Raw genomic sequence first — 13,222 nt, forward strand, 5'->3', positions numbered from 1 at the left:
CAGGCCTCTGTACCCATGCCCTTGACTCCGAGAGCCCTCACCCCAGTGCTTCAGGCTGGTGGCCTGAGACCTGTTCCCAGATGAGGGATGCTAACAACTGGCCCTGTTGCCACAATTTAAACCTTCACCCACCATTTATCAAGCGCCTCCTGTGAGCCAGGCACTGTGGGGTGCTGGGGGCGCCTCGGTGAAGGAGGCAGAGATCTCCCTGATGGAGCTCACGGTCCAGTGGGAGCTCCACGGTGGGAGGTATTATCAGATAGCTTTTCCTTCCCGTGGAGCCATTTTTCTCTGAGAACTGAGGTTGCCTCTGGCCTTCTTTGGTGTTGAAGAGACCTCCGATTTATAGGAGTATATTCGGCTGCTTGGCTGCTGTGACAAACCACTGCAGATTGGGTGGCTTCATCAATAGACATTTCTTCTCTCCCAGTTCTCTGAGCTGTGAGTCCAAGATCAAGATGTCAGAAGGTTTGGTTTCTCCTGAAGCCTCTCTTCGCTTGCAGACGGCCGCCTTCTTGCTGTGTCCTCACGTGGCCCTTTTGACCCGTGCACACCCTTGGTGTCTCTTCCTCTTACAAGGACACTAGTCCCTAGGATTAGGGCCCCACCCTCTGACTTTATTTCATCTTAATCACCTCCCTAAAGGCTCTGTCTCCAAATATGGTCACATTGAGGGTTCGGGTTTCAACATACAAATTTTAGGAGAACATCAATTCAGTACATGACAAGACCAAACTTCCTTTAGTTTCCAAGCTGTGCATCGTTTGGCAACGGTCAAGTGCATGTATCTGCTTGACTATTCACTGCGGCTCCCAGCAGTATCCATTTTCTCCAGGGAAATTCTTTCTGCCTCAGGGTGGAAGCTATGCAAACCCAAGGAAAGCTAAGCGAGTGTTGTGTTTTGTTTTCATAGAGACCTTCAGAAATATCACTTGTCATTTTGAAGATCCTTTGGACAGGTTAGGACACAGGAGAGTCTGTCCCCAGAACCCTACACCAGCATCAATCTAAGATGCTGCCACCAGAGTGGTTGGATTTGACCCAGCACCTTTAGACTCCCTTGTTTTCCTAAAGAAAACGAGAGCCCAGCCCCTCCCCCACACCAGACAGATCCCGTTCCTTCTCCCTCCCACTGGATTGTCTTGCTGGTCCTCCTCTCCATTCATGCTATCCCCTCCTGATCTGTGGCACCTTGACGCACTGCCTGGGTTCCTGTGGCAGCCATGCCGGCCACCTCCTGTGTCCTGACCAGCTTGCTAATACCAACGAAATAGCCCCCACTTTCTGAGTGAGCGCTGCCTCTGCACATTCTCTCACCTCATTTGCACAGTCCCAGGAAGCCCAGGTCCTACTGCTATATAAGTGACCATCCTGCTTCCTATTTGCCACACTCCGGGCCAAGCACTTTATATGTGTTAACTCATTCAACCCACAACTGCCATAGGGTGGGGAAACTGAGGCCAGAGGGACTATAAAACTGGCTGGAGGTCACCCAGCAAGTGGTGAGAAGTTTTAAGAAACTTTAACAATGTCCTGATTTTGTCATTTCTGTGCTTAAAGTGACTGCCCATCACTACCCTGGTCAGCAGAATGTATTGTTAATCGCAGCTCGAGTCCTAGCTCCACGACTGGCTCTCTGGGCGAGATGCTGACCCTCCCCAGGCCTCATTGCCTTTCCTGTAAGATGAGGATGCAAACAGTGTGCAGGCCTCTGGTGGTGTTGGGAGGCGCCCGTGATCAGGCCCCTGCCTGCCACTACCAGCCTCCTGGCCTTGCTTTGAATCTGCCACATAGCTTTCTATCTTCACATCTTGGCCTCCATGTCCCCGTGTTCTCATCTGTCCGCCGCCACTCCACCCACCCCTCAGCAGAGTCTAAGCATCCCCTTAGGGGGCTGCTCCTCAGTTTCCCCATTAGAAGGGGAGATTCTTAAGGGCAGGGACCTGCCTGGGCTCCACACTGTCTCGAGTCCCCAGCATTACCCAGCGAGGTGTGAAAAGCCTGTGGAGGGAGTGCATTGACCTCCAGCCCAGGCTTCAGCCCTTGGACCGTCCAGTGTGTTGACCTCATGAGGTCCGACATCACCCTCTTCTCCCCTAGAGCCTCTGCTGGGGAAACACTGATTTTCCCAATTCTGCCAGCTCCCTTTCACGGTCCAGCGTGATAGAGCACATCGAGTCCTTGGGACTCAGAACATTGAGGCTGCTGGGAAACATAATGGTTATTAAATTAGATCATTTTACAGATGAGGAAGCAGGGGCCCTGGGCAGTAGAGTGTTGTGGGAAAATCCCAGGCTCTTATTTAAACAGATCCAGGTTCAAATTCCTACTCTATCACTGACTGCCTTTGACAGCTTGGGCAAGTTGCTTCAGTTTTGCTAAGTGTAAAACAGATGGTGGTCTCTCCCTTGAAGAATCTGGTCATGCACTCAGCAGATACCATGCATTATTCTGCCATGCTCAGACTGCACGAGGCGGCCCTTGGGAAAGCGCCTGGTGCATGGGGCTGCTCTGCAGTTATTTGCTCTGTTTAGGGACTCACGCTCACAGTTTGTAGAGGTGGGATGGGAGTTGCCTGGCGTGCACAAGGCTCAGTGGCAGGGCAGAGCCCGAACTGCTGCCCGGTTGCACAGGGACAGCGAGGGCAAGCGGGGGATGCCTCAGCTGGCATTTGGAGCTATGGGACACCAGGACCAGAGCTACCCATTCCCCACGTTGATGTCATTCAAGATTTTGCTGTTGATTACTTGATTATTTGAGTGACTCAGTCACAAAGCTACAGCTGTTCTCTTCTCCTAGTGGGGGTGGCTTTAATGCGGCACTGCTTTTTAAAGGGGTTGCTTAAAATAAAGACTTGCTTGGCTGCTCGTCCCTGCCCGTGCCCACCTCCACCCAGCCCAGGGTTGCAGCCACGCGAGGAGCAGCTAGTGGTGCTTTTATTTATTTTGTTAAGCTCTACAGTCACAACCTTGATATCAGATCTTCAAGCTACTTGGAGCCGTCTGCTGGCCATGGTGGACCCAGTATCCCCAGCCCTGCAGAGGGGGTTAGGGTTTGCTGTACCTCAGGATGCAAGCTCTTTTTGGTTCCACTGACCATTCTCAGGTCAGCAGAGTTCCCAGGTGGGAAGAGAGGTCTCTGGTGAGTTGGCTTGAGAATTGTTTAAGAGCCGTTGAGAAATAAACAGAAGAGTCCCTTCCCCAAGCCTTTACCCAGGGAGTGCTTCAGTTCAGTTCTACACAGGAGAAAGGCATACGGAGGGGAGAAGGGGAGCCTGGATTCTGGCTCCAGCCCTGTCTCTGCTTGCTGATTGTGCCTGTGGGTGAGACCTGTGCCCTCTTGGCCCTTTTCCTGACCCTTTAGTGATGGGGTTAGAGGCGACGTTCTCTGAGCACTCTGGGGTCTGGGCTCCGACTTTCCTTCTCCTCTGTCCCTCCCTCTCCCCTCCACCTGTGACTGGAGCTGGGGATGCCACAGCTGCAGAACCAGAGAGGGATGGGCTGGGGCTACAGGAAGTGACACTAGGAACAGAGGGGCAGACAGTGACCCCACAGCTCCGCAGGCCTGGCTGCAGGAAGCCCCGGGACAGCAGTGGTAATGACAGTGATAATGGCAGTAACGATGGCACCATTTGCTCTGCCACCCTTTCCAGGTGGTTGTCACGGCATCTGTCCTCTCACTTGATCTCGGCAGCCACCCTTTGAGATCGAGAGGGTTGATCCTCATTTCACGGGCCAAGTAACAGAGGCTCAGAGAGGGCAAGGTCTGAGGACAGGCACATAAGCAGGCTTCCAATTCTGCCTAACCAGCCAGTGGGGGCTTCTCTGACCTGAGGCCCAGCGTTGGCTTGCTGGGCTCTCCCCTTCTCAGAGTCCTCTGGACCAACAGGCCCTGGTGTCTCTACCTGCATGCACTTTCCCAAATTGGGGAGGTTCCCCCTCCAGAAATGAAGTCACTCGCCCCTTCAGCCAGCCCAGCCCTGTCCATCACACCAACCTCACCCACAGAAGTGGAGCCATTCAGCTGTTGTGATGAGGAGTAAGGCCCAGGCCACCTTGTTCAGGTGTGCACAGTTGGGAGTGGCTGAGCCTGGCCTTGAGCCCAAGGCCCCTGCCTCCTCTCTGCTGTTCTGCTCGGCCTGCCTGCCCATGGCTTCCCCTTAAAGTTTCGTTTCGTGCAGTCACTGTGTCTGCGCTGGAAATTCTGGGACATCCCACCCATGAAGCTTTTCCTCAGTCACCCCTAGGGTGTGCCCTCACCAGAGGTGTGTTTCAGAAACCCTGCCCACGGACATTCACAGTGTGGAAGATAGATTGCTTGGGGCAAAACACCACACATTTAGCGTTCTTAGAAATTATGAAAGATTACAAAAATGAACAGATTTAAGGGTCATGTAAGCAGAATTTTAAAACACCGAAACCAGATATCCCACAAAAGGTCAGCTTTAGCCTTCTCCCTCCAAAACTCACTACAGATCAGAGGGAGGGGGTCAGGGCAGACCCTAGGGAGGCCTGGGAGGCAGGGTGGGAGGGGTCTGGTCCGGTCGGGGTTGGGATGGGTGGGACTTGGTAACGGATGAAATGGTGCCTTTTTTGGCATTCTACTCTTTGGACCTCAGCCTCTTTGGAGCCTCTCCCCAGCCCACTCCCCCTTTTCCTCCACACTCTTCCTTGACCTGACAATAATATCTGCCCTCTTCCTTTCCTGTCCCTCCTCTCTTTCCCTTCCCCCCAAGCTCCTCTTCCATCCCCCATCCTCCCTCTCCTGCTCTTGGCTTCCCCAGCTCTCAGCCTTCAGGTTCCTCACCATCCCCTGCCTGGGCCTCCCCATTGTGAAGCACCCACCCTCTCATGGCCTCGCTGACCACTGTCTTCCAGGTCACCCAGACCCCAAGCCACGTATATGAATGGCAGCCTCCCCGCCACACAGCACATCAAGCAGGAGTCCTTGCCTATCTATCGGGCCATGATGGAAGCTCGGGCACCCCTGTCTACCCACTGCCGGGCCCCACCGGCAACAGGCCCTCGCACAGACCTGGACCTCCCGGGCCGAGGCCTCGCCAACCCAGCACCTTCCTGCTACCTTCTAGGCAGCGAACCCAGCTCCGGCCTGGGCCCCCAACCTGAGGCCCACCTGCCTGAGGGCAGTCTGAAGCACTGCTGCCTCCTGGGCCTGCCCCCCACCTCCTCAGCCTCCTCCTCACCCCGTGCCTCCTCTGACATCACCTCCATCGTCCGCTCCTCCCAGACTGCTCTGGTCACCTGCATAAATGGACTGCGAAGTCCCCCTCTACCAGGAGACTTGGGGGCTCCCCACAAGCGGGCCCAGCCTGGCCCTGCAACCACTGAGAGTCACGAGGGCAGTTTGCAACTTGAATCCTGCCGGAAAGCAGGCTTCCTGAAGCAGGAGCCTGCGGACGAGTTCTCAGAGCTCTTTGGGCCTCACCAGCCGGGGCTGCCGCCTCCCTACCCTTTGCCTCCGTTGCCATCAGGCCCTGGCCTTGGAGGTCTGGGGCTGGGCCTGTCCGGGAGGGGGGCTGGACGGCAGGCATGTCGTTGGGTGGACTGCTGTGCAGCCTACGAGCAGCAGGAGGAGCTGGTGCGGCACATCGAGAAGAGCCACATAGACCAGCGCAAGGGCGAGGACTTCACCTGCTTCTGGGCGGGCTGCGTGCGCCGCTACAAGCCCTTCAACGCCCGCTACAAGCTGCTCATCCACATGAGGGTGCACTCGGGTGAGAAGCCCAACAAGTGCATGGTGAGTCCCCGCGGCCACGAGGCCACGTGCAGACCGACCCCAGCAGAGCAGCACCCATGTCACTGGCTGAGAGGCATACCTGGGCCTCCTTACCTGGGGGCTGGCTGAGGTCCCCTGTGGTTCAGGAGGGAAGGAAGAAGGCTATGGTCACAGTGGTCAGTGCCCCTGTCACTGGGAACGTTGGCAGAGGGCCCCTCATACTTGCTGTGTGCCCTGTCTCCTCAATGGCATACTATGGCCCAGTGGGTTGTGGGGGACAGGTTGTCCTGCTGGGTCTTTACCTTCCCAGGGAAGCTTCCTGACCTCCTGGAGAAGCCCACAGGCTTGGCTTGTTTCCTGTAGGGGGCACTGGGTCCCCACAGGCATCCAGCCTGGGAGTTGTGGGTCCCCAGGGCAGGCTTTGGGGTATGATTAAGGGTTAAAATAAGACCCTGGATAGCACCTGCAGTTTTCTAGGCACCTGAGCCTCTGGCCATCCTGACATTTCTGTGTTTGTACTCACTGTGGCAGAAATCCAAATCAGAGGAATGTAGGCTTAGTCCCTGATACCCTCATCTGAGCCACCGTGCCTAGCACCAAAGCCCAGCCAGTCCACCAGGAGAAGCGCCTGCCTTCAGTAGAAGGGCTGCTGGAGCCACTAATGCTCACCCACTGGGACACTGATGAGGCAGAGGAAGAAAGCAGTGTCTGGTCTACAAGCGAGTATGATAGCCAAGCTTGAGTTCCTTCACACTGGTGTGCTGTCCCGGTCACTGGGTCCTACCTCATGGAACGCTCAGCCTGGGAAGGGGTATAGCAGGAACAGGGGCATGCAGTTGTTCCTGCTCTAAGCCCAGGGCAGCGTTTGGAGGGGCCAGGGAAGGGGCAGGAAGTGGCAACTGGCAGTGTAAACTCTACCCTGCTGGGACCAGGTATTTGCCCTTGGGTCCCCATCTGCTTGTGCTGCTGTGAGCTGGGTGTCCACTGGCCCAGCCTGTTTAGCTTCAAGGAGGCTGGGTCTTGAGGATGAGAGGGAGTTCACTTTACAGACAAATGAGGGGCAGCGAACAGTGTGTGGCTGGTGTGCTGATGTTGTGGGGAGAAGCTGAAGGGATCAGACTGAGAATTTGCATTTATCACATGCCTTTGGCCCAAGAGTACGCTATAGGGAGAGCTGGTGCACAGGCCACTCTCTGGGCATGCCCCAGTTCACTTGGGGTGTTGTGACACATGGCTTGCTGAAGGGCATGTCCCTGCTTGGAAGGAGATGACCAGTAGACGTCACAGGCCAGGGCTGCTGGAGGACATGGGGGCCCTGTCTCCCTCAGAGGCCCTGGAGCTGCCAGCAGCAGAGCTACAGTACTCCTTCGTGTCTTCTTCCCTGTGGGTGATCTCACTGGCGTCTGTGGAGGCCTGCGTGGTGGCTGCATAGCCTGATCCCTGGCATGGTGTGGTTGGTGCCCTTCTCACACTAGGGTTTCCTGTGTGGGTTCACAGTATCTAGGAGCTTCCCTGTTGCACATTAGGCCCTTGGAGACGATTGGGGCTCTCAGTGCCCGTCTTTTAGTTTGGTGAACAGAAGACCAGCAAGTGGGTCCGAGAAACCCAGATTACTTGGTGTAGTCTCAGCACCCCTCTCTAGAGTTCCTTCTCCTACTAGAATCTCATTTGGTTCAGCGGGCTCCACGGAACACACTGGCTTACACCTGGCTTGTACCTGACTCTACATACCCACACCCAGACCTGCGATTGTCCTTGCCCTGGGGAACTCGGTCAGGATGGGTGGGAGATGGGGGTGGAGATTTGTGATGTTCTGGGATAGAGTTTGCTTAGGCTCCAGGAGAGGAGGCCCAGAAGGGCTTCAAGGAGGAGGTGATGTTAAAGCTGTGTCTATATTCACCCCTTTAGTCTTCACAAGAATCCTATAAAACTAACAGTTTTTATAGGCAAAGAAACAAAGGTTCAATGGGTTCCAGCTGGCCTTCCAGTTGCTACTATAAGAACACTTCATCTTAAAAAAAAAAAAAGAACACTTCATCTTGCCTCTTCAGGGGTTTGGGATCACGGTGATAATACTGGCAAGCAGCTTCTGAGTGCTGAGCACATGCAGGGACTATTCTAATCAATAACGCTGTGTGGTCCTCACAACTGCCCTGTGGGGTAGATACTATGAGAACCCCCATTTTACAAATAAGTAGACTGAGGCTCAGAGAGATAACATAATTTGATCCAGGTCACACAGCTGGAGATGGACAGTAACAGCAATAATTATAAATGCTAGTGATCATGCTAGTAATAATAGTAACAACAGTAGATAAACACAGCCAGCCCAGGGTCACGCCATAAGTGACCATTGGAGTGGAATCTGAACCCACATCTTTCTAAACGGTGATGCTCTTTTTTGTGTAGACTTTTCTCATGTCTAACTGATTATTCTCTGGGGTTGTAGGTCCCGCCCCACTGGGTCCTGCCATCTGGAGATGGTAGCAGAGGTCTCCCCCAAGCTGCTCCCTGCACAGGGCGGGACTGCTCCCCCTTCCTGAGATGCTGGCGCAGCAGGCAACCCCTGGAAAGGGCGGTCTCCAGCCCGCACCCACATAAATAAAATCACCCTTCCCTGTAAAATTATTAATTTCTCATGACAGGCCTCTGCTACCATGTGCTGTAATAGACAAAGGAATTTTGGACCCAGAGCCTCTGGAGAACAGGAAATAGATGAGACACTTTGATTGAAGAGTAAATGGCCCACTAAAATAGCAGTTAATCCTTTTATTATCTTTCCAGCAGCCGTTTCCACGGTTCTTTCAGGAGGTAAGCCGACCCCACCCCATTCAACTGCAACACTCCCATCCTTGCAGCTGGTTTACATTTAACCTGAGTGTGGAGCCTCAGCTCCCACACCAGGCCGGCCTTGAGGTGTCTGGAGGAGCCCCACTCCCCTCTGCCCAGGCCTCTTAGTCTCCAGGCCAGGCCTGGGACCAGGACCCAGCTTGCGTGTCGCCAGGGTAGACCACGCCATTCACCCCCACCCTGCCTCCCCCTGGCTGTCCGCGCCATCCAGAGGAAGCCCCCTAATCTCTTTGCAATATCCTGTTATGTTTTTTGAGTTGTCCGAGTTATCTTAGCCTTATTAAATTTGGAGTTTCATCTGTGTTGCGATAGCAAGGTTACTTCCAACCCAAATACTGCCGCGACGCCTCGAAGACGTTAACTTTGAAAAGATTAATTTCTTGCTTTCTTAGGTTGGCTCTCCCAGACGGTTGGAATTCTGATTGTCTGAGACTGCAGAAATTAGCAGACTGTGTAGTTTGCTTTTCTCCACATCAGGAAAAAGAGAGGCGGAGTGCAAAGGAGAACCTCTCATAGCCTTGCTTGGGTTTATAAGAGATAAGAATGACAACAGTCCCTGACTTTTGTGAAGAGCTGTAACCAAAGCTCTGGGTGCTGTGTGGAAACCGTAGGCAGACAGGTGAAAAGCCCAGGTGTGAAGTCACAAGACCTAGGTTCCTGCCTGGCCCTGCCACTTACCAGCTGTATGACCTCAGGCAGGTGACTTGGCCTTTCTGAAGCACACTTCATTATAAAATGGGGCAATAATAGCACCTGTCTTTCAAGGTTATTGTTTTAGTATTAACAGAGGTGGCCCAGGGAAGTGCTTGGCTAACTCTCTCCTCCTGCATTACACTGATCTCCCCCGAGATCCCTATGGTAGCCCTTGGAGTTAGGACAGGATCCTTTATGGCTCTTTTACAAATGAGGAAACTGAGGCTCAGTAGGCAGTCAGTACTTGAGGTCACCTAATTCCAGCAGCTTCCGCCATTGGTGAGGTAGGCAGGGCTATCACACGTGCTGCTGGCCTTGTCGTCCCGTGACTGCCAGTGGTGCAGAGCGCCTGGGGCAGGGAGACAGGGAGGAGGTTCTGGTAGGAGGCCTTGCAGTCCCCACGCACAGCTACAGCCTCCAGGCTGGACTTCCGTCCTGGCCAGGTTCCTCTGGCAACTGCAGGCTCACTGCTCACTGGTCCCCATCCCTGTTATTTGCCACTCTGTCTCGAGTGCCATTGGACCTGGGGCCGGAGAAATGCATGCAACTGAAGGCTGAGCATTATTGATTAGCGTTAACCAGCCAAGACACTCGGAACACCAGCCACCTGACTGGACCTCCTGGAGGAGCCTTGCTCACCTCCCAGAGGGGCCAGCCCAAGCCAAACTTACTTTTATTTCCCATAATCCTGGAGCTCTGGCTTCCTCTTTTTTACTCTGCCCCACCCCCACCCTGCCCTGCCCCACCCTGAGAAACGAAACCCTGGGTGCTGGGAGGGAGTGGAAGAAGTAGAGGCAGTTTCTGTTTGTTGAGATGCAGAGTTTCTCAAATTCTGGCTCAGTGTTGTCTGTTCCATATTCCATATTCAGAACAGAACTGACCAAAACTCTGTGGCCCAGAGAGGCTAAGTGATTTCCCAAGGTCACACGGTCTGCCACCTGGCAGGGGATTCTGCCCATATCTGCCCAGCCAGGCTGTGAGCTGAGAGCCAGCGAGAGGCTTGACTGGTGTGGTGGTCTGGGATCATATCTCATGGGAAGTCCAGTGAGAGGAGAGCACGAACGCATTCCGAGACAGGCGGTGCCCACCCGTGGGTTGTCACGCCCATTTTACAGAAGAGACAGGATAGCCTGGTCTGTCTCTTGGCTCAGTTCCCCTGACCGTTCCACAGGCCACGCTGCCTTCCACCAACCCGCCTCAGCCCAGCCTCTTCCTTCCGAAGAGTAGAGTTGTCTCTGCTTTTCTCATCATAGTGAGCGAGTCCCTGGGCATCTGCTCCTCACGGCCTGCGACTAGCCTTGTGTGCTGGGCATATCTAGGGCAGCAGCCAGCCCTGACTCACCTTGACATCTCAGGCTCAATTCTAGGAGTTACTTGGGAGCCTGGAATACCTGAGCAGGCAGATCCACCAGGGAAGACAGGCCCTGAGAGGTGGTGAGAGGCTGGGGAGCACACAGCAAATGGGCTTCTGTGGGCGGGGGGTGTCCTGAAAGGAAGGGGTAGAATGCCGGTGTGCAGGGCCTTGTGCTGAGAGCTGGGGGCCCAGAGACCAGATGGTGTGATGCGAGACTTCTGGCACCACGGGAAGGACACTGCCCTTGACCCTTGTGATACTATTGCTGAGGGATGGAGGGAAAGAAGGGAGCCAGGAGCTGAGGATTTGAGGCCTGGCTGCATAACCTTGCCCAAGTCAGTCTGGGGGGACAGGAACATTAGTGAAACACTGACACTCGCTGGGTGTTTTTCAGTTTATATAGGGCTTCCTCTCAGAACATTTATGAAGACTAGAGTTATTATCCCCATTTTACAGATGGGGAAAGTGATGTCCATTTCATGCTCAAGTTCAGGCTCATATCATGGGTCCAGTTTGAGCCCAGGTCTCAGCCTGACTCCAACGACGGTGTGCCCAGCAAGATCCCAAGCCACTCTCCAGGCAGAGAATCATCATCAGTCTGCTTACAAATATTGAGGGAATATCCCGTTTTGAAACCCATCTAGTAAGTGGTCACCAAGCACCATCTGCATGCCAGGCCCTGGGGCTTCTGGCTTCCTCCTGTTGCTTCCATAGTGCCTGCCCATCCTGAGAAACAAAACCCAGGGTGCTGGGAGGGGTGGGGAAGGAAGAAGGAGTTGGGGTCACACAAGGGAATCAAAACCAGTCTGGCCTCAGGGAGTCCTGGTGGAGCAGGGAAGCTGATAGACATTTGCATTCAACTCGTTTTCCCAAACCTGTACTCCAGGCACTCCAGGGGCCTGTTGTAGGTCCCCTGTCCTGCTGACACCACAGGTCTTTGTTCTGTCTGAAAAGAGAGAGTGCTCATGGGAGGCGAAGTAAGACTTTTCACGTTAAAAGTAAATAATAAGTCACCTGAAAACAAGCTTGCTTTGTGGAGGCTGGGTTGCTGGAGAGATTTAAAAAACCACAAAGTGGAACGTGGTTTGAAAGCTCTGGAGAAGCCTGCTGTAAATGAGCCCAGAGAGGCCAAGCTGGCCCAACCAGTTCAGGTTGTCTGTCAAGTCCACCCCTTTGGAAATGGGGGTCTGAGTCTCGCCTGGTTCCAGGGAGGGAAGGTCTGGGTAGAAAAACCTCTCTGGGCAAAGTCAGCCTTCAAGTTGGCATCCAGATGTGCCTCGTTAACAGCCCTTCTGGGGTCCCTCCTGGGATCACATCAGTTCTCATGGCTACTCATTATTAGACAGGCAAGCTGAAGCCCAGAGAGGCAGCATCAGTGGCCCCCCGTCACCCAGGGAGTTAACAGTAGCCCGGGAATGCCTATTTTATTTCTCCGGGCCCCAGGCTTCCTCTGCTCCCAGACTCCTGGAGAGCCTTTGCACACTTGAGCTTCTTTCGCTCCTCTGGGCCTTGGCTTTTGCTGGTCCCTTCGACTGGAATGCCTTTCCCAGAACAGGAAATCCCTAACTATCCTTCACGACCCAGTCCAGTGTCACCCGGCTTTGCTTCCTCTTTCTCGTGTCTTCTGCTCTTTCAGAATGTATTGCCCCTTGTATTAAAGTGATTCCCGGTATAGATGAGTGTCATGGGGACCACGTGCTTTTTGAAACCTGACCTGGCCTTGGAGGCGGAGGAGCCGAGCCTCCTCCCTAGTAGAGGTTCTGGTGGCCCTCCAGCCCCTCTGCTCCAAAGCTGTGTAAGGTTGCCTGGACACCGTCCTCCAGAGCAGTTTCCTGTGAAGTCGCATGATTAGAGGGACTTTAGGAAATGGTCGTGTCTACTCCCTAATCTGGTGCTTGAAGTTTTCCTGTGAAAAAACCCTTCCCCTTGAAACCTGGCCTTGCCATCTATTGGCCTGTGATTGTATGCAAATAACTTGGCTTCTGCAAGCTTCTGTCTTCTTACCTGTAAAGTGGAGGGAATGGAACTGTGGTCAGGCTTCCATGAGATGCTATGCATGAGGTGCTTGTGTGGTGCCTGGCATGCAGTAAGAACATAGCGAATGGATCTGACTGTTCTGAACAGTTTGCATTAGAAAAGAGAAAAGGGAGAGTCTAAATTGGATAGTGACCATGTGGTCACCAGTGTCCCTAAGGGAATAGAAAAGGCTGTTGTAAGTCCCAGCTCTGCTGCAGACCGGCTGTGTGAGCTTGGAGGGGACTTGGCTGTTCTGCGCTGTGAAATGGGATAATGCCTTCCGCTTGACCCTCGTTTTTAAAAATCAAACTCAAGCTTTTTGAAGCCCCAGCTTTACGACCAGGTCAGAGCCCTGAGGGTCCCTCTCATCAGTGTACGGAGGGGAAGACTGAACACCTAGATGAGAACGATGTGCTGCAGAAGGGCAGAGCAACTGGAGACAGCTGGGGCTGGAGACTCGTCCAGCTCTGCTGCTCACCAGCTCTGCAGTCGTGGACAAGTCACTCACTCCTGAGTCTCAGGTGTCCATGTGCAGGACGGGGCCTGCGCTGCTCACCCTGGAGTGTCTCTTCA

The 13,222-nt window shown here is 53.9% G+C and overlaps 1 protein-coding gene across 1 annotated transcript in view; it reads left to right on the plus strand.

Moving 5' to 3' along the window:
- Nucleotides 1–13,222, plus strand: part of GLIS1 (GLIS family zinc finger 1) — a 211,039-nt gene that overhangs the window by 128,838 nt on the left and 68,979 nt on the right. Inside the window, exon 4 of the mRNA XM_037043225.1 lies at nucleotides 4,878–5,757. Coding sequence (XP_036899120.1) covers nucleotides 4,878–5,757 — 880 coding nt within the window. The remainder of the gene's footprint in view (nucleotides 1–4,877; nucleotides 5,758–13,222) is intronic.

This window comes from Sturnira hondurensis, unplaced genomic scaffold (assembly GCF_014824575.4).
Source record: "Sturnira hondurensis isolate 20B ecotype Veracruz unplaced genomic scaffold, ASM1482457v3 Scaffold0004068, whole genome shotgun sequence".
In the NCBI taxonomy this organism is placed as follows: domain Eukaryota; kingdom Metazoa; phylum Chordata; class Mammalia; order Chiroptera; family Phyllostomidae; genus Sturnira; species Sturnira hondurensis.